Raw genomic sequence first — 21,782 nt, forward strand, 5'->3', positions numbered from 1 at the left:
TAATTTAAGGAGACAGATTTTGATGGGGTGAATAACCTTCACCTGTTCTCAATAGCAACTAAACAAGCTGCTTCGACATTCCAAAAGTAAAATTGCAGAATTAATTAAAGCACAAGTCTAGGCAAATCTTCTGACCAAGCATCAATTTTAAAGCAGCTCAGCATGAGTTTACAGATTAATACAAGTGTGGCCACAAAGGGTCATCTATACACATGGGATAGCAAGGAATGAAGAATTAACATGCCAAATTAGTATTGTGGTGGCCACAAATTACACCATGAAATTAAGCACGCTGCATTTGCTACTGCATGTTCTGACAACTTGAGTTATACTTGCCTGTTTGAGCACAAGCCATCAAATCCCGCTTCGATATAATGATGGGAATCGCATGTTTCTGTACAGGGGTTGGACGATCGTAACGACTCAGTTCAATGTTACCCATTATTATTTCTCCCATGTTTACATCCTGGAACTAAAATAACAATTCAAGCTGAAAGCTGGATAAATGTATACATCTCCATCCACTGTTTTGAACCCAATTTTGTTGGGAGCTGAACTTATGGCGAATGAAGGCAATACCTCCAATGCTACTTTGATGCAGCCATTATAGAAAAACCTGGCTAGAATTAATTTCCCCTGTAGTCAACAATTCTTCAACATTCTGGTTCTCCTTGGGTGCTGACATTGCACTATAATCCTGCAACATTTAATCTCAATGGAATTTTTTAGACAACAATTAAGCACCAGCCTGTCCAAGGACTACTTACAGTTTCAATATGAGGAGGCGAGTTTGCACCAGTTGCTTCAACAGGAATGTCATCATATTTCTCAAAGTTGATTCCGGTGTTGCTTGCAGAAAACAACTCCCTAAAAGTAGAAAAAATGCTTCAACAATATTGGCTTTGAAAGCAGACCCAGGCAGGCCAGCAGCACTGTTCAATTCCCGTACCAGCCTTCCTGAACAGGTGCCAGTATGTGGCAACTCGACTTTTCACAGTAACGTCATTCGAAGCCCACTTGTGACAATAAGCGATTTTCATTTTTAAAATGAAATTTTCACGTGGTTCACGCCCCGGGTGCTTTGATTTCGGCCCTTTTTGCCCAGTTATTGGCAGTTTTTTTTTTGGTTGGGGGGGGGGGGGGGGGGGGGTGGAGAGGAGAGAGAGGAGCAGAGAGAGGCGAGGAGAGAAGAGAGAGGAGATAGAGACAGAGGGAAGGAGAGAGAGAGACGGAGAGGGCGAGGCAGAGACAGAGGGAGAGAGAGAGGAGAGGTAGAGAGGAGCGAGAGGAGAGAGAGAGAGAGGGACGAGATAGGAGAGAGAGGAGGAGAGAGAGAGAGAGGAGAGGAGAGGAGAGAGAGGATAGAGAGGCGAGAGGCGACCGGATTGAGGAGCCCCCCCCCCCCCCAGGAGGAGAGAGGAGAAGAGAGGAGAGAGAGGAGAGCGAGGAGAGAGAGAGGAGAGATGAGGAGAGAGGAGCAGAGAGAGGAGAGAGAGGAGAGAGAGGAGGGGGCGAGAGAGGAGGAGAGAGAGAGGAGAGGAGAGCGAGGAGAAGGAGAGAAGAGAGAGAAGAGAGAGAAGAGGAGAGAAGAGAGAGAGAGAGAGAGGAGAGAGAGAGAGAGAGGAGAGAGAGGAGAGAGAGAGGAGAGAGAGGAGAGAGAGAGAGATAATTTGTTCAGTTTGATGGGATTGTGTTCCCTCACAAAAAGTAATGTCCACAGAAACTGTTCTTCTGTGGGTTGTTTGTCAATCGGGCAGGGTAGCTGCTGATTGTTTCTTTGTGCTGGCTCACTGGGAAAATGGCAGCCATCTTGGGTGGACCTGGAGACGGTCGAGACAGTGTTGGATTGCCTCAGGGTGGATACAGCTGATCCTGGGGTTGGGTTGGGGTGGGTGCGTGCATGGGCCACATTTGCACAGCTATCAATTTCCTCAAGAAGGACAACAGTCCCACGGAATGTGGGTCTATCAACAGAGGGCAGTAGAGCGGAGCTGCTGATTGGCTGTTATGGGGGAAATTTGCATACATCCATTGCGGTCAGCGGAACCTGAAGGTGGTTTGTGGAGCTGTTGTCAAGTGACAGTTGAACCCAAAACACTTCTTCAGTGTTTCCCTCCCTACCGAGGGGGTAGGGCTGCAGCTCTAACCAAAAAAAAAAACAACCGCTGTAAGGATCCCAGCCGAATAAAGATCAAGAAGAAGGCACGAGGGCAGGTAGAAGTAGAAAGAAGTTGAACCGTGATGTCACAGCCTGCAGGAGAAGCGGCCTTCAGATTTTCGGCGGGAGCAGTGGCGAGGGGTCATCGGGAAGGTACGTTTACCTCTTTAAAAACCTACCTTGAAGAGTGACATCACAGCAAAGCAGTGACCTGATTGGCCGGTAAGGAAAGTGCTCCAATTAGCAGTAGCTGGGAGAAATTTAACTCTTCGTGTGTGGGTAAGTATTGTGATTGGTAAGTAGAATCCTTATTCCTTTCACTTATTCATTATTTGATATTATATTTGTAATCGGTTACAGTAAATTGTAAAAATGGCAGGAGATCCCAGACCCTTCTTATGCTCCTCGTACTCAATGTGGGAGTTCAGGGACGCGGCCGATGCCCCCGACTCCTTCATGTGCAGGAAGTGTGTCCAGCTGCAGCTCCTGTTAGACCGCATGACGGCTCTGGAGCTGCGGATGGACTCACTTTGGAGCATCCGCAATGCTGAGGTCGTGGATAGCACGTTCAGTGAGCTGGTCACACCGCAGATTAGGATTGGTGAGGGAGACAGGGAATGGGTGACCAAAAGGCAGAGAAAGAGCAGGAAGGCAGTGCAGGTGTCCCCAACGGTCATCTCCCTCCAAAACAGGTATACCGTTTTGGATACTGTTGGGAGAGATGACTCACCAGGGGAAGGCAGTAGTAGCCAGGCTCATGGCACCGTGGCTGGCTCTGCTGCACAGAAGGGTGGGAAAAAGACTGGCAGGGCTATAGTCATAGGGGATTCAATCTTAAGGGGAGTAGACAGGCGTTTCTGTGGTCGAAAACAAGACTCCCTGAATGGTATATTGCCTCCCGGGTGCACGGGTCAGGGATGTCTCAGATCGGCTGCAGGACCTACTGAAGGGGCAGGGTGAACAGCCAGTTGTCATAGTACATATAGGCACCAACGATATAGGTAAAAAACAGGATGAGGTCCTACAATCAGAATTTAGGGAGTTAGGAGACAAGTTAAAAAGTAGGACGTCAAAGGTAGTAATCTCAGGATTGCTACCAGTGCCACGAGTAGAAATTAAAGAATAGTCAGAATGAATACGTGGCTTGAGAGATGGTGCAGGAGGGAGGGGTTCAGATTTTTGGGACTTTGGAACCGGTTCTGGGGGGCGGTGGGACCATTACAAATCGGATGGTCTACACCTGGGCAGGGCTGGAACCAATGTCCTAGGGGGTGCTTTTGCTAACACTGTTGAGGAGGTTTTAAACTAATGTGGCTGGGGGATGGGAACCAGATTAGGAAGTTAGAGGTCAGTAAAGAGGCAGCAACTAAAGCCAGGAAGGTACTAGATAATAAACTCAATGTGACTAAGGGGAAGAGTAGACAGGGAAGAGATGATGAACGCAAAGGGACAGGTGGCTTGAAGTGAATTTGTTTTAATGCAAGAAGTGTAACAGGTAAGGCAGATAAATTTAGGGCTTGGATTAGTACCTGGGAATATGATGTTATTGGTATTACTGAGACTTGGTTGAGGGAAGGGCAAGACTGGCAACTAAATATCCCAGGGTATAGATGCTTCAGGAGAGATAGAGGGAGGTAAAAGGGGTGGAGGAGTTGCATTACTAGTCACATGATATCACAGCTGTGATTAAGGAGGGCACGATGGAGGATTTCAGCACTGAGGCAATATGGATAGAGCTAAGAAATAGGAAGGGTGCAGTAACATTGTTGGGACTTTACTACAGGCCTCCCAAAAGCGAGCGTGAAGTAGAGGTACAAATATGTAGACATATTATAGAACAATGTAGGAGCAATAGGGTGGTTGTGATGGGAGATTTTAACTTCCCAACATTGAATGGGACTCGTGTAGTGCTGGAGGTGTAGATGGAGCAGAATTTGTAAGGAGCATCCAGGAGAGTTTTTTTAGAGCAGTATGTCCAACTCGGGAAGGGGCCATACTGGACCTGGTATTGGGGAATGATTCCGGCCAGGAGTTTGAAGTTTCAGTCGGTGATTACTTTGGGAATAGCGATCACAATTCCCCAAGTTATAGAATACACATGGACAAAGATGAGAGTGGTCCTAAAGGAAGAGTGCTAAATTGGGGAAAGGCCGAATATAACAAAATTCGGCAGGAGCTAGGGAATGTGGATTGGGAGCAGCTGTTTAAGGGTAAATCCACATTTGAAATGTGGGAGTCTTTTATGGAAAGGTTGACTAGAGTGCAGGACAGATATGTCCCTGTGAAAATGAGAGTTAGAAATGGCAGGATTAGGGAACCATGGATGACTGGTGGAATTGAGAGACTAGCTAAGATGAAAAAGGAAGCATACATAAGATCGAGGCGACTCAAAACTGAAGCTTTGGAGGAATATCGGGAAAGTAGGATAAATCTCCAACGTGCAATAAAGAGGGCAAAAAGGGGTCATGAAATATCTTTGGCTAACAGGATTAAGGAAAATCCCAAAGCCTTTTATTCGTATACAAGGAGCAAGAGGGTAACTAGAGAAAGGATTGGCCCACTCGAAGACAAAAGAGGGAATTTATGCGTGGTGTCAGAGGAAATGAGTGAGATTCTTAATGAGTACTTTGCATCGGTATTCACCAAGGAGAGGGACATGACGGATGTTGAGGCTGGGGATGGATGTTTAAATACTCTAGGTCAAGTCGGCATAAGGGGGAAGTTTTGGGTATGCTAAAAGGCATTAAGGTGGACAAGTCCCCAGGTCCGGGTGGGATCTATCCCAGGTTACTGAGGGAAACGAGGGACGAAATAGCAGGGGCCTGAACAGATATCTTTGCAGCATCCTTGAGCACGGGTGAGGTCCTGGAGGACTGGAGAATTGCTAATGTTGTCCCTTTGTTTAAGGGGGGGGGGGGGTAGCTGGGATAATCCAGGGAATTATAGACCTGTGAACTTGACGTCAGTGGTAGGCAAACGTGGAGAAGATACTAAGGGATAGGATCTCTTCACATTTGGAAGAAAATAGACTTATCAGTGATAGGCAGCATGTGCAGGGAAGGTCATGTCTTACAAACCTAATAGAATTCTTTGAGGAAGTAACAAAGTTAATTGATGAGGGAAGGGCTGTAGATCTCATATACATGGACTTCAGTAAGGCGTTTGATAAAGTTTCCCATAGCAGGTTGATGGAAAAAGTGAAGTCGTATGGAGTTCAGGGTGTACTAGCTAGATGGACAAAGAACTGACTGGGCAACAGGAGACAGAGTAGTGGTGGAAGGGAGTGTCTCAAAATGGAGAACGGTGACTAGTGGTGTTCCACAGGGATCCGTGCTCGGACCACTGTTGTTTGTGATATACATAAATGATCTGGACGAAGGTATAGGTGGTCTGATGAGCAAGTTTGCAGATGATACGAAGATTGGTGGAGTTGCAGATAGTGAGGAGGACTGTCAGAGAATACAGCAAAATATAGATAGATTGGAGAGTTGGGCAGATAGAGTTCAATCCAGGCAAATGCAAAGTGAAGCATTTTGGAAGATCTAATTCAAGAGCGGACTATATGGTCAATGGAAGAGTCCTGGGGAAAATTGATGTATAGAGAGATCTGGGAGTTCAGGTCCACTGTACCCTGAAGGTGGCAACGCAGGTCGATAGAGTGGTCAAGAAGGCATACAGCATGCTTGCCTTCATCGGACAGGGTATTGAGTACAAGAGTCGGCAGGTCATGTTACAGTTGTATAGGACTTTGGTTAGGCCACATTTGGAATACTGCGTGCAGTTCTGGTCACCACATTACCAGAAGGATGTGGATGCTTTAGAGAGGGTGCAGAGGAGGTTCACCAGGATGTTACCTGGTATGGAGGGTGCTAGCTATGAAGAAAGGTTGAGTAGATTAGGATCGTTTTCGTTGAAAAGACAGGAGGTTGAGGGGGGACCTGATCGAGGTCTACAAAATTATGAGGGGTATGGACAGGGTGGATAGCAACAAGCTTTTTCCAAGAGTGGGGGTGTCAATTACAAGGGGTCACGATTTCAAGGTGAGAGGGGGAAAGTTTAAGGGAGATGTGCGTGGAAAGTTTTTTATGCAGAGGGTGGTGGGTGCCTGGAATGCTTTGCCAGCAGAGGTGGGCACGATAGCATAATTCAAGATGCATCTGGACAGATATATGAACGGGCAGGGAACAGAGGGAAGTGGATCCTTGGAAAATAGGCAACAGGTTTAGATAAAGGATTTGGATCGGCGCAGGCTGGGAGGGCCGAAGGGCCTGTTCCTGTGCTGTAATTTTCTTTGATCTATTTTATTGTAAAACGCTGATGCTAAGTTGCTGGTTACCGTGCCGATAACACGCTGGACGACCCGCTTCCAGAGGGGCAGACCGATTTTGTTAAGGGCCAGCAATTTTTGGCTGATCTGGCGAGGTTGCTGTTTCATCTGGCCCGCACTAGCTTCCGTTATCTGGGAATCCAGGTGGCCCACAATTGGGCATTGCTCCATAAACATAACCTGGTGGATGGGGTGAGGGCCAACTTGAAACAGTGAGATGCACTCGCTCAGCCCTGCTAAATTCACTTTGAGCCCTGGGGTGATGGCTACTTTGAGGATCAGTTTAGGCAGCATTTTAAATTGGGCTCCATGTCACTGTTGCCTCCGATTCGCAGGAACCATAGGCTTGTGCTGTTTGGCTTGAATTTATCATTTAGAACATTGCGGGGGGCCTGTTTTTGGACGGTAGATTCACCGGTTTGGATGAGCTTTTAGAGATGCCCCAACTCCCGACAGTGAACATATTCAGCAGTTGCAGGTTCGCAAAGAGCTTCCTTCATTTCCCTAGGCACTATCGCCCTCACTCATGGAAGTGTCCTGCCCATGGCAGTTTGGGGAGGCTACTATTTTGGATATTTATGGGTAGGGTGTTGTTGACAAGAGCAGGCTTCAAACAAAGGGGAAATGGGAGGATGAACTGAGTTTGGGTTTGGGGGGGGTGGGTGGTTGGAATGAGGTTCTTCACGGAGTCAACTTCACTTCCCCATGTGGGAGGTTAAGGTGATGCGCAGGGCACACCGGACCAGGGCATGTATCAGTGGGTTCTTCTCAGGGGTGGAGGATAGGCGTTAACAGTACTCTCGGGGGCCAGAGAATCTTAATTTGGTCTTGCCCCAAGCTTGTAAGTGCCTGGGTCTCATTTTTTGATACCAAGGACCAAGTCAGGGTTTTTGGGTATCAGCTGAAACACAGTGTCCACTGGTTGCCATTTTTCGAGCATCAGCCTTGCTGGTTCTGCAGGCAGGGACAAAGGCAGATGCCCTAGCCTTTGCCTCGTTAATAACTGGGAGAAGAGTTCTGCTTGGGTTGGGGTCCCCAGTGCCACCGAGGGCCTCAGCTGGGGGACTAGAGGTAATTTATGTATCTTGAGAACATAAAGTACATGGTGAACATTGTTCAATCATCCGCAATCATTCCCACTTCTGACCTTCCTGATGATGGAAGGGAGGTCGTTGATGAAGCAGCTGAAGACCGGATGGGCCTAGGACACTACCCTGAGGAACTCCACAAGTGATGTCCTGGAGTTGAGAGAATTGACCTCCAACCACCACAACCATCTTCCTTTGTCCCAGGTATGATTCCAAGCAGCACATTTATCTAGATATTGCACAAAAGGCAAGAGCTCATGGTGTTGGCAATAGTATATTAGCACAGATGGAGGATTGAACTGGTAGAAGAGAGTTGGGAGAAGAGGCATTTTCAGGATGGCAACCTGGAACTAGTGGACTACTACAGGGATCAGTGCTGGGGCCACAAGTATTTACAATATATATTAGTGACTTGGGTAAGGGAAATGAACGTACTATTGGCAAGTTTGCTATTGTCACAAAAATAATAGGTGAAGAGGATGACAGTCTACAGAGGGATATAGACAGGTTAAGCACGTGGGCAAAAACTTGGCAGATGGAATATAATGTAGGAAAACATGAAGTTAGGTAGGAAGAATAAAAGGAGCTGAATATTATTTAAATAGAGAAAGACTGCAGAATACTGCAGAGAGGAATTTGGGGATCCTAGTGCATAAATCATGAAAAGCTAGCGTGCAAATTCAGCAGGTAATTGGGTAGGCATGGAATATTGGTCCTTATTTCAAAGGGAAGGTAGTATAAAAATAGGAATGCCTCGCTAAAACTATACAAGACAGCCATAATACCATGAACAGTTTTGGTCTCTTTTTCAAAGGAAAGATAGGTTGGCATTGGAAGCAGTCGAGAGACATTTACTAGGTTCATTCCCAGGTATGGAGGGATTTTCTTATGAGTAGAAAGGTTGTGTAGGTTGGGCCTGTACTCATTGCAGTAAAGAATTAGGGGGCAACCTTAGAGACATCTCGGATTCTCAGGGTAGATGCCAAGTGGTTGTTTCCCCTTATGGGAGTCTGGGGCATAATAGAGTATAGGGTCACCTGTGGGCTGGTTTAGCTCAGTGGGCTAGGCAGCTGGTTTTTAATGCAGAACAAGGCCAGCAGCTCGGGTTCAATTCCCGAACCAGCTTATCCGAACAGGCACCGGAATGTGGGGCTTTTCACAGTAACTTCATATTTGTGACTATCATTATGAGGGGGAAATTTCTTCTGAGGATAGTGAATCTGTTACATTCTTCATCACAGAGGGTTGCAAGGCTTGCTCGAGGTTGAGATAGACAGATTTTTAATCAGTAAGGGAATCAAGGGCTTTGGGCTAAGGCAGAAAGATAGAGTTCAAGATTATACCAGATCAGTCATGATCTCATTGAATGGCAGCGCAGACTCAAATGAGGCAAATGGCCCACTTCTTTGCCTCTGTTGGCCCATCCATTGCTTGTGCTATCTAACTGCCAGCCAGACACTAGTCCTGGACGGTCACAATTGTGTCTATTTAAGAGATTAGAAAAACTGAAGACATTTCCCCCCCCCCATGACTACTGCTACCTCTACCCTATGCTCACCAAATACTGATCACTCATGATCTCAATCATTCATCTCCATCAATTCTCAATTCACAACATCTCCAATATAAAATTTATATTGCTTAAATCCCCTTACCGCTTCACCTAGCCCAGTAGTGTACCTACTCCAGTTCTTCAAAGTGCCCCAAAATTGGGAGGGCACAGTAGTTAGCAATCCTGCCTCACAGAACGCAGGTTCAATTCCAGCCTTGGGTGGCTGTGTGGAGCTTGTACATTCTCCCAGTGACTGTTTCCTCCAGGTGCTCCGGTTTCCTCCCAGTCCAAAAACATATAGGTTCGGTGGATTGGTCATGCTAATTGTCAAGTGTCTAAAGGGTTAGGTGGGGTTATGGGGATAGGGTGAGTGTGTGCTCTTTGAGGATCAGTGCAGGCTCAATGGGCTAAGTAGCCTCCTTCTGCACTGTTCATAAATTCTGCATGATTCTCTCAAACATTTGCCCTTTTTGAGTAGGCAAGAACTCAACACCTACTGTTCCATACGTTCATTTGCTGGTAGCTGTTTTGACCAATCATCATCATCCCGTTTGTCTTCCACCCAACGGCTATTTCCACCACCTTCACGAGATCCAAATCCACCACGATCCATCCGGCCATATCCTCCACGGTCACTGCGGCTTCCAAAGTGATCATAAGCACTATCACTAGCATTTCCTCTGCCGCGATCCTCATACCTGATGGAAAGAAGAATCTAGCAAACAATGTTGCATAACAGCAAAGATACAAAGAAAACGATCAAGCATAACCTATGCAGCACCGTTACAAGTCTACATTTAGAAAAGCCATTCTACTCAACCTTGGGGGAATAACAAGTCAAATAACGACAATTAAAATTATGCTTGAAATTGGTGAATTTGGATAGCGCCAACGGTCACTTGAATCAAATTCAGCTTACCTTCCTCTGCCTCGATCATTGAAGAAGCTTGACTTTCCCCGATCAGCACGTGATCCAAAACTGCTGTATGGATCCCTGACATCCTTGTTATTCCATCCTCCATCTTTCTCATAGCCAAAGCCTGTCATTTTAGAGAAGTTCACAATTATATCACTGCTGAGTTGATTTTTAAAGCAAGTTCCAAATTTTGTAACCAAAAGCAGGGGGCAATAAAGTAAAGGAAGGTCCAAAAAAAAGACAGGCCACCAAACTCTGATGAGCCAGTGATTTAGGTGCCCAAACTCAAAACCTTATGAAAATGTTACAAATTGCCACAAGTAACAAAATGTCATACTTTCATTGTTCTATTGAGTTTCAGGTGTCTTGCTATTGTACCAGTGTAACAAGATACATTCCACCAGTGCCTTCAAATCTATTCCAGAACACAAACTCTGTCTACTCGGTATTCAGTTCACAAAGACAAGTACAATTTTCACAATCAGAACTGCACAGGTTCTCCAACTGAGAACCAACAGCCAATATCCCAAATACAGACGTTCCATTTGTACCTCCAAAAGCAAGACGGTTCCAATTTATGGCCAGTTGTGTATCAGGAAATATGCATCAAGAAATGTATAAAACCTCTCAACACTCCTAAAAATGTGACGTTGAAGGCAGGCACGCCCATGTACAAGATTGTCAGAAGTACAAAGATTACTGGAAAAATCAGTTCAAAGTTTAGATCATGGTCAGTTTGCAAGGGGATAACTTTCTGAAGTAGATTAGAATTATGCCCATGTCTCAAGCTCTAGATCTGGGCGTGCAGGTCCATAGTTCCCCAAAAGAGGCAACACCGGTGGCCAAGGTGATTAAGGAAGCATCTGGCATGCTTGCCTTCATCAGCTGGGACACAGAGTACAGAAGTTGGGAAATCACATTGCAGCTATATAAAACCTTAGTTAAGGCCGCATTTGGAGTATTGCGGGCAGTTCTGATCACCATATTATCATTCATGTCCTTCTGATAAGAGTGCAAAGGTGGTTCACTAGGACATTTCCTGGTCGAGGGTGTTGGCTATGAGGAGAGGTTGAATAAACTAGGATTGCTTTCACTGGAAATACAGAGGCTGAGAGGAGACCTGATGGAGGTCTACAAAATTGAGAGGCATGACAGGGTGGATAGTCAGAGGCTTTTTCCAAAAGTGGAAGTGTCAATTACAACGGAGCACAGATTCAAGGCGAGAAGTGTTTAATGGAGATGTGTGGGTAAGTTTTTCCACACAGAGTGGTGGGTGTCTGGAACGCGCTGCGCTGCCCGAGGATGTGGTGGAAGCAGGCAACATTTAAGAGGCATCTGGATGGGTACATCTTCAGTTCAGTGGGTTGCACCTTTACTTATCCAATCTTTACCAGCAATCCTTTTGCTGCTCCTGCAGTTATATGCCACCTCTTCAACCACCTTTTCTTCGCACTTTCATTCTCTCTCTCTCTCTATACATTGTCCATTACAGAGTCAGTTAACAGCATACCTGTGTAAACAATCCAACTCAATCAACCCCTGCACTTCCCATCTGGTGGACAGTCCTGCAGACAATTTGAGTAACAGCACCATTAAAAGAGATGGTTACAAGTTGTTAATGTAAAGCTAAAATTAAATTGTAGGTGGACAGCAGCCAATATGCTCAGTGCAGAAGTCGCATGGGCTTTATAACACCACCCAACATGTCCTGGAACTTTACCTGGTCAACTAAAAATTAGTCCAGGATTAAGCTGATCAATTCTGACAGTCCTTCTAGTGAAAATGCTCTTAGACCGTGCCTCGTTTTACTTGCACTTTTGAGACCAAATCGTGCAAATTTTGAAACAGTACCAGTGGTACCCTACAAGACCCAGTGTTTTAAAATCAAAAAGTTCTGAAATACTGCACAAAGTCCTGCTTACCCAAATGCTTGCTGGTCTCATCGGCTCCTAATTTAGCAATGCCTTGATGTTGATTAGTCAATCATTCCTACATCTCCACCCATTATTTCAACACTTCAATTTTGGGATCTCTTGTACATCAGATCCCATTCAGCTGCCCATGTCTCAAGCTCTAGTATTCTCGCCAAATCTCTCACTAAGCTTCAATCACCTGCCCTAATCTCATGGGCTGGTGCCAAATAATTGCATGACTGTGCTGTGAAATACCCTGCGATCTTGTGACTCAATGCAAATCATTACTGCAACAAATTACATGATACCCAAAATCCAGGCTACAGCTGTACACAAAAGCCATCAGTAAGGAGACCACAACAGGTGGGGAAAACTAGGTTGGCGTGACAGTAGCACAGTTGCTTCACAGCTCCAGGGTCCCAGGTTTGATTCCCAGCGTGCGTCACTGTCTGCACGTTCTCCCCGTGTCTGCGTGGGTTTCTTCCAGGCCGTCTGATTTTCTCCTACAGTCCGAAGATGTGCAGGTTGGGTGGATTGGCCATGCCAAATTGCCCTTAGTATCCATAAAGTTTAGAGGAGGTTACTTGGTTACGGGGATAGGGGTGCAGGTGAGGTGTGGGCTTAGATAGGGTGATCTTTCCACAGGCCAGTGTAGACTTGATGGGCTGAATGGCCTCCTTCTGCACTGTAAATTCTATGATCTAAGTCTTCAGCATGATGACTTTTGAAACTTCAGAATCCCATTTCGCCTCATTAAGAATTCCATAGTCAATCTGATCTAGCATAGTAAGAAGTCTTACAACACCAGGTTAAAGTCCAACAGGTTTGTTTCAAACACGAGCTTTCGGAGCACGGCTCCTTCTTCAGGTGAATGAGGAAGAAATTCACCTGAAGAAGGAGCCGTGCTCCGAAAGCTCGTGTTTGAAACAAACCTGTTGGACTTTAACCTGGTGTTGTAAGACTTCTTACTGTGCTCACCCCAGTCCAACGCCGGCATCTCCACATCATGATCTAGCATAGGTATAGGTTTGCACACCTTAACTGGCATTTTGCAGGGCACTGGGTTAGATTGCGACAACAGAAACACAAGTGGCTCCCCCACAACCCAAAAGGATGTGCAGTGCGGGTGAATTGGCCACCTAAATTTCCCCTTAAATGGAAAAAAGAATTAAGTAGCCATGGCGGTTAAGCACACAATCATGGTCATAACCATTTACATGACTGTCTCTTCTATTGTGGCACTCATTCATTGAGCAATTCTGTGTTCAGAATCCAGTCTGGTAAATCTTGGTTTGCACGAGGAGAGAGTTAGCTTTCAATATTTAACTGTCATCAATTGAGATTGCATCTTATCTTGACAAACTGCAATGTTGCACATTTGATAGTGTACAACCAAGATGCTAATTTTGCTTCAATTTCCCATGAAGTTGAAACAAAATAGCTGACAACTTCTGTAACCAAGATGGCTGCCATTAGCAAAAATAGAAATAATTGTCAGATAACAGCAAATTATATGTGTTGCACCCACTTTGCTGGTAGCAATTTAATCAAATCTGGACTCAAAACGTTAGCTCTTTTCTCTCCCTACAGATGCTGCCAGACTTGCTGAGATTTTCTGGCATTTTCTTTTGGTTTTAGATTCCAGCATCTGCAGTTAATTTGTTTTTATCCTTAGCTATCTGTACCAGTTGATTTGGATCTCAATACTTGCCAAAAGCGGCACTGAAAACAATTTTAAAAGCACTCAATCTGGCCAAATGTAAACTGCCACAACCTATTACTACATTGAAGTTTGCATTTTCAAAATAACACATTTCACCAAGTAGGTCGTAGTAATAAATCTACCCCAAGCAGAGAGCAATATAGATGCAGCTTACACGCAGTCATATTCATAGAATCCCTACATTCATAGGATCCCTGAAGTGCAGCAGGAGGCTCGCCAATCCAGTCGGAACCAACCTTCTAGACCCACTCCTCCACCCCATCCCTGTAACCCCACCTAACCGGCACTGGACGGTGGGAGGAAACCAGGACACCTGGGAGGAAACCCACGTAGACACAGGGAAAACGTGCAAACTCCAGTCACCCAAGCCCGGTTTGAATGTGGGTCCCAGGTCCTATGAGGCAGCAATTCCACTGTGTCAAAAGCAGTTTTCAGACAACTTGCAAACATCCAAATATCACTAGCTAGCTGCCATCCAGCAGAACATACATTAAATTTTATTGTACTTGAAAACGCCCAAGTAATGCTGCTCATGGTAAAGGAAAAACATAAAAGCAGACAAATTAACTATGATGTGAGCACTCAGTATAGAAGAAACATCATACCAAACAGTTTATTGTTTAGTTCCAACTCAATCATGCACATCTGCAAAGGGAGATCACCATATGGTAAATGGGACCTTCAAGTGGGCAAATCTCAGCTGATACAAGCAACCTAGCAAGTACATTTACAGTTGGGTCCTAATTCAGCTCTAAAACAAAGGTTTTTCAAAAAGCACATGACATGCCAGTGAATCTACACCTTGGCCTGAAACAATAACATGCGAAAATGGATTCCTCATTTGTTTTGAGTTAACTGATCTCAATCAGGCAGTGAATGGGTTACAATGACTCAGGGTCCTTAGACATAATCTAAAATTAATACTCAAAATGAAAAGTATTTAAGGAATTGAGGCTGATCAGAACAAGAGGAATACAAATTTACATTTGTGGTTGACAAAATGCATGGGCTGGAGGGTCAATACAGAAGACAATACATTAGACAAACTGGCAAAATGGACAAAAAACAGTAAAAAATATATACATGGCCAAACGGTACAAACACTAATTTTGTGTTGATGAAACAGGGTACCCTCCCCTCAGGGGATACTCTGATTATTAAAACAGTTCACAACACAATTCTACAAAAACCAAATGATACAAGCACTAAACTTTGCGCTGGAGAGACCAGATACCCTTGTCACTGTACCAACAGAAGGGAGTCGGGGTGTTGGTGGAGGGGGGCCCAATAGGGCACTGCCTGAACTCTACAGTGGCAGAAAAATAAAAAGAACCTTCAATTATGTGCCAGATTCCAGGAGCCCCTCAGAGGGGGCGACAGTGTCAGGCATGAGTGAACCCCACACCCTGCTACAGAGCGCCTCATGTGCACCCTCTGCTCACTACACTGGGCGGCTGACAGCCTTCGGACAGTCGCCCTCCGGGCCTGAATCCTCCACCACACCAGAGTGCAGCGGGCGACACGGGCCCACCAACCAACTCTTGAATCTGCCACCAGGATCAATCGACAGGCGGGATCTCCTCGGGCTCCTCCCGGAGTCCCGTGCCAGCAGGAGGTGGTGGTGCAGGTGCCATAAAAAAATTAATTGCCCCTTAATTGGGTACTTTAAATAGAAGGACATAACTTATTTGGACGTATCTATAATGAAATCAGGGTGCAAAGGAATCTGGCAGTACAAATTATATGGCCAAAGGTTAACAAGGCTACTAAAAGACCAATTGCTAGCTCAGCTCTAGAGGGAGAACGAAACTTGCATCAAACCTGGTTTACAATTCCTGTCACCATATCATAAGGATGTAGTGTGCAATAAAAATATAAAGGATAACACCAGAGAGTCACAAGGTTATAAGAGGCTGAGCCGGTTCCCTTGAAAAAGGGTGGGGTGACCCAAGAGACCTTTAAAATTTAGATAGATTTAATGATCAAAAGCTAGCTTAACTGCATTCAGATAGATTAAATTTACATGCCAATGGGTAACATTAAATCTAGCTGCAGATGAGTTTCAAAATAAATTGTGCCCAGCATACTTGTGTAATCAAGGAACCTAGATGTTAATTAACAGAAGGTGTTCCAAAATCACTGTTATGGCCTTCAAAGTCCATATGGGTACATGGAAAAATAGAGATAAACCAACTGCAGCAAGTGGTGTACAAAACTAGTTCATGAAAGCTAAAATGTTAGTTGAAGGCTCATGATACAAGTAAGAAGAAGCCTGGAATACAAAGTAGATGACAGATTCTACAGCAAGCAGGTAGGTTGGAGGCAAAGAAAATTCCAGCTGTTGTGTTGTGCCAGTATAACTTGGAATCGAATATGAATTTCAAGGTAGTTATTGTTGAGCAAGAACTCAAACATGCACACAAGAAAAGCTTTAAAAACACCAATTAAGCAGTTTCCATCCAGGTTCCAGAAGTTTGGAGGTATGGCAGTAAAATATCTGCAATTTTAAGAACCGCCAAATTTGATGTATTTTTGCCAAAGGAACTTGCTATGTATCCCACTTGATTGGCTCAAAGCCCCAAGTTACGGCATTAACCTTTTGTCACCAAGTATATTGCTGCCCCACACTACTTCTTGAATCACTGATTTATTTGTAAGCTCCAATGAAGTTATGCAGGGAAGTGTGCAGTTACTAACCACAAACACCAAAGTTATTAAATTGAATATACATCTATCAAAGACTGCAGAATGCAGTGGTGCATGCAATTGTTAGTACAAAACTGCATTTGATCATGCACCAATACACCAAATGTCGTACCAGATCGGTCCAGCCAGACATCATTGCAGCTTTGATGTACGTCCAACTCTTGCCAGGGACATCTTGGGAAAGCTGGGCAACGGTATAAGCCATTATTCAGAAACTATTCACAGCAAAAATGAGGGATTGTGTGCCTTCAAACGTTACTGGCTCTATAGCGCTCTTCCAACAACTGGCTGTGGGTTTCCTAAAAGTTGTTAGGTGACAGCGCAATTTGCAGAAAGCTTGAAATGTGTGACATAAGGATCATCTTTTTATTGGGCAGTGTCAAGTTACTAAGCAGCTGGTTACTGCCGTTAATGTTGTCATTTGTGTCGAAGGAAATCCCAAGATTCTGCTTGCAGATCAACCGTACAAACCATATTCATTAGAACAGTGTCATCATTTAAGCAAAGTTCAATTTTCACATGATGGGCGTGAGTTAGCAGCTTTTAAGTGGAATGTAGGGATATTTTGTTCCAAACTGGCAGCTGATGTTACTTAATACAGAACCAAAAATGTCAGGCCAGCTCGGTGAAAAATCCTATAATATTCAAAGCCAAACTTCATGCCTTTTCACACATACTTAAGTGCAAAAAAGTGCAGACTTACAAATCCTCAACATTGGAAAATTAATAGAGCGATTTGTTCCAAGTGGATTAGAAGCTGTAAGAGAAATGGGAACTGTCAATTCACCAGATGCAGCCATACTATATTTTAGCCAATTGCGAAAGTTAAAAATTGCATTGCAAATTGGGTGATCAACTTTGTACCACTTTTGCTAAGAATTTATTTTTGTTAACGGACAGCTTTTAAAATCAGCTCACTAATCGAAGAGCACAGACCAAGGGAAGCATACTTTGTCCTCATCATGGAGAATTCCAAAGTGCAAGGAGCGTGCTTGGAGAGAATGAAAATATTCTACCCATGCTTAAGCTTTTGTACATGTATGACCAAGTACATTTCTACAACCTATCCATGGAACTGAAGTGCTTAACTGAACTACTCTTTAAATTACACAATCGGATTTAAAGTCAAGTGACTATTTATAGAAGAGCAAGTTCTGTATTATGGAATATACCCCAACAGCCCGGCAGCATCTGGGGTGTGAACATTTAATATTGTTATGACAAAGGGGCATAGAGTTCGTTCTAAGGTCAATGACAGGAAACAATTAACTTTCTCTTCAGATTCTACAGACTGGAGTATTGCCAGCATTATTTTTCAGAGCACCACTAGACATCGCCTTCTAAACCTCCCTCAGTTCAAGTCTGTCTTGGTATTAATCTCTCTGCCAAAGAAAATTTTACACCAATTAAATCCACCCCTAGTCTCCACTGTTCCACAGAAAATAATTTCAGCTATGGATCTCCAGTCCTGACAGCATCCTTGCAAATCTTCCCTGTATTTGTTTCAATATGAGCGCATCCTTGTTGTAACACAGTGAACAGTACTTTGGTAATGGTTTCAGAACTAGTTTTTCAAAAACATACAAGTGCCACATTAGGCTGCTTAACACAACGAAGCCTTGCAGAAGAGGGGCAGCATCAACTTGGATTAGTCATAGCAAATGCTCATTTTTCGACTGAAAGATGATAGATAGCAGTGTTTCCAAGCGCAAGTGACAGGACTACTGCTTTTTTGATAATATTGTACAATTGACTTGGATATCAGAACACAGCAAGCTTTCAATAGCAAACCTGGGAGGTTTGATAAATACAAGGATGATACCAATTAACTACAACAAGACAGATGGGCTAGCAGCAGATGCAATGTCATACAGAGGTGGTGTTGCATTGAGTAGGAGATAGGGAGAGGCAGGATAAACTCAATGGAACAGTTCTGAAGCACGCAAGGACAAGAGACCTGGAGGTTCATGAGCACAGAACGCATGTTTGAAAGACAAGAGTAGCCAAGCACATGGGATCATGGGCTTCATAAGTAGACACCAAATGCTCACAGGTATCCCTTCCACTGGTTTATTTCCTAAAATGAAGTCCAGAATGGCTCCTTTTCTTGATGGCATGAGCCAAGTGCCTGGAGTGGAGATGCAAAAGGTGGCAATTTTAAATTGTCGCCTGGGGCAAGGAGCCATGTATATCACAAGACAGATTAGAGGAGCAATACAGCATTGCAATAACCAAGTGACTTCAAGATAAGTGGGTAAACAAAACAGAGACCACGCCCCTTCAAAAAGGTACCATTACAAATTAGTGGGACCCACAAGCACCACTGGAATACTCAACTGATGCAATCCCTTCAAAGAACTTTAGAATTATGTTTTCGGCAGTCTTCAAGTCCCAATTAAGAAGGATGAGGAGCAGATGAAAGCAACTGATTACTTTGATCATAAAACTGTAGATATGCATTTAGTCCTAGCACAGGAGGAAAAGTGAGAATGGTAACTTGAAAAAGTTAGCATCTAGAGATTTAGAATAGTCAAATGGGTAATCAACTATTCCAAGACTAACTGTACTACTAAACACAATCAACAGTGATGGGCAATCTAGGCTAGTGAGTGAGCCTCCTCAGTGGGCCGCAAGATTGAGATCGGGCATGTGCGCTATGACCCTTGAATCCCAGGTTCGACCCCGGCTCAGGGTCACTGTCCGTGTGGAGTTAGCACATTCTCCCCGTGTCTGCATGGGTTTCGCCCCCACAACCCAAAAGAAAATGTGCACAGTAGGTGGATTGGCCACACTAATTGCCCCTTAATTGGAAAAAATGGGGTAATCTAAATTTATTTTAAAAAGCTTCAAGTGGTTAAAAACAAAATAAATATTTTTGATTGGATGCAGAGCCCAGTGCTCCGTTAACGGTGTGCAATTAGCACCTCACTTTAGTCATACCAGTTAGGGAAAAAAATTACATGGATGAAAGCTGAACATGGCAACTCTGCAATGGGCAACTGTCAACATCATGTCTCATGGGCCAAACAATCTTGATGGGCTGCCTGCGGCCCACCACTAATCTCCATGAGAAATTTCACACTTAAGACTTCTGTCAAGCTATGAACTGGCATGGAACATTGCTCAAGCACCTTGACCTGAACCATGGTCAAATAATACCAAGTATCATCCATCAGGAACCAGTTTATTAGTCTTGAACACCTGCCAATCTCATTGCTAACAGCAGCACCCTTTCAGTATCACGTCTCTTCTCCTGATCACATTGAAACTAGAGAACCTTAAGCTACAACCATCTCTATTGCAACATTAATTTTCAGGGTTCACCAAATAAACCGATTCCACTCTCCCAAACATCTCTGGGCTGCACTACCCCTCACCCTCAAGCAGAGTAGACATCCAGCCAAGTAAGCCCAACTGCTGTTTTATGGCTGCATTTCTTCTACTCTGGCTCAAGCAAACATGAACTTGTATTCTGGCAATCTGCCTGCCATTTTAGGTACCTTCCTCGCAACAAAAACTTCCCAGAACTAAACGTCATCTCTAAAATATTAACAGGTAAACTGCCGGATGTTTTAGATGATTCTTTGCACACCTCTCCGAACAAGGATCAAAGCAGCTCAGTTTTATATTACTCTTGATCCTTATACAAGAACCAGCTGAAATGCAATTTTAGAAGTTTCCCCTTCCACATCACATGTATCTAACATATCAACGTCAATTTAAATTCAGAGAAAAGATTTAAATTTATTCACGTTATTCAAATGTACAACCTTCACTTCAAAAGGATGTCAATCCTGTCAAGTTTACAGCACAACAATAAATAGTCATGTGTGCATATTCGTCAAGAGAGAGAGAGATAAAGACTGCCTCCTGGAACAAATGCCCAATGAATCTTCCCCCTCCCTACATTGTAATGGCCAAAGTTCAGACTCCACCTTCAACTCCATGAGACTAATGTTCCTTGTGCCACAAGTGTCTGAAGCTCATGTGGCTGCTGTGGACACCAGCTCCCTGGTTACAGGGATGGCACCAGAGAATTGGAAGGATAAATGCAGCCATGGTTCAAATTAGCAAATAACTATGTCTTGTTACTTGCTACTGCTACAGTCTTTATTCAGTTATCAACTTTTTCTACTGAACTGCCCCCGATCTTCATTATCAAATTGATTAAATTTAAGCATAGCAGAGAGGCCTGGGTCACTGTTCAAAGATGAGCAGGTTAGGTGGACTTCTCATGTTAAATGGCCATTAGTGTCAAAAAAAAAGTTAGGTGGGGTTACTGGGATGGGTGAAAGTGTGGGGTGTTCTTTCAAAGGGCCAGTGCAGGCTCGATGGGCCACATGGCCCCCTTCTGCACTGTAAATTCTGATTTTATGATGATTTTACACCATACAATCAGTGTCAAGAGACTTGGGTGGCGAATACCAAGTATATGAATTCCGGAAAGTTTAAATGCCTATTCATGAACATTAGGTGCAAACGGAATAGATTTTAGACTGAGCCGAAAAAGCATATCACGTACAGTGCCTTGTTATACTTAAAGGCATCTTTGTAAAGATGTACTATGTTTAAGCTCTCAGAATGTTGTTGGTTTTATTTGAAAATACTCACCCTCAAATTGCTGTCCTTTCCACAAAAGGTGAACGAACCAACTACTGTAAATATGTAGCTTTCATATTCAAAATACATCGCTTTCATGCTACATACCTGAAATCATTGACCCGAAGATCAATTTGCCATTTACTTGTTGCTAAATCAGACAAAATGCAATTTCAAACTATATTAACAGCATGGTTACAAAGGTCCAGTATTTTAGTTACACCAGCTGCCATGGTTTGAATAACATTTGCACTGGGAATAGTCTTGAAACAGTTTGGTGTGCGCTATAAATCTATAGTAATACAAATAACTTCACATGAAGTACGAGTATTGGTCATCATCATTGCTCTGAACCAGCAGCACCACCTGAAAAGGTGCAAGTACAAACACTTCATCCTTCCTCTATCCTCTTATGGATCAATAACATTCAAATTACATACAACTCCATGGGGTCGTTAGTTTTAAACTTGCAACACCTAAACAGATAACCAACATGTCTGATGACTTTTGCATACCAATTACGATGCATATTGTTCTGCAACTTGGGGGAGGCAGCTACTAATAAACTGCAACCAGACCTCGTGGAAGGCAGCTAGCTGTAACCAGGCAGCAGCTTAAATGCAAAAGTTGCCATCTACAAATAAAATACATGTAGTAATTGGGGAAGAAAACATCATGACAGTAAAACAGTACCATAACCTAAATTGAGAATGTTTAATTTCAAACATCTGGATCTCTCCCAACTGAGAAAGCATTTTAACAGACATGACATGTTGCAAGTCTTTTCTGCAGTTCAAGTA

General features: G+C 43.9%; 1 protein-coding gene across 1 annotated transcript in view; it reads right to left on the reverse strand.

Annotated features, from left to right (window-relative positions):
• LOC119969003 (ATP-dependent RNA helicase DDX3X-like) overlaps nucleotides 1-21,782 on the reverse strand; it is a 49,391-nt gene that overhangs the window by 13,704 nt on the left and 13,905 nt on the right. Inside the window, exons 4-7 of the mRNA XM_038802108.1 lie at nucleotides 10,045-10,165; nucleotides 9,623-9,823; nucleotides 768-867; nucleotides 337-472 (exon numbers count right to left, since the gene is read on the reverse strand). Coding sequence (XP_038658036.1) covers nucleotides 337-472; nucleotides 768-867; nucleotides 9,623-9,823; nucleotides 10,045-10,165 — 558 coding nt within the window. The remainder of the gene's footprint in view (nucleotides 1-336; nucleotides 473-767; nucleotides 868-9,622; nucleotides 9,824-10,044; nucleotides 10,166-21,782) is intronic.

This window comes from Scyliorhinus canicula, chromosome 7, assembly GCF_902713615.1.
Source record: "Scyliorhinus canicula chromosome 7, sScyCan1.1, whole genome shotgun sequence".
Taxonomy (NCBI): Eukaryota; Metazoa; Chordata; class Chondrichthyes; order Carcharhiniformes; family Scyliorhinidae; genus Scyliorhinus; species Scyliorhinus canicula.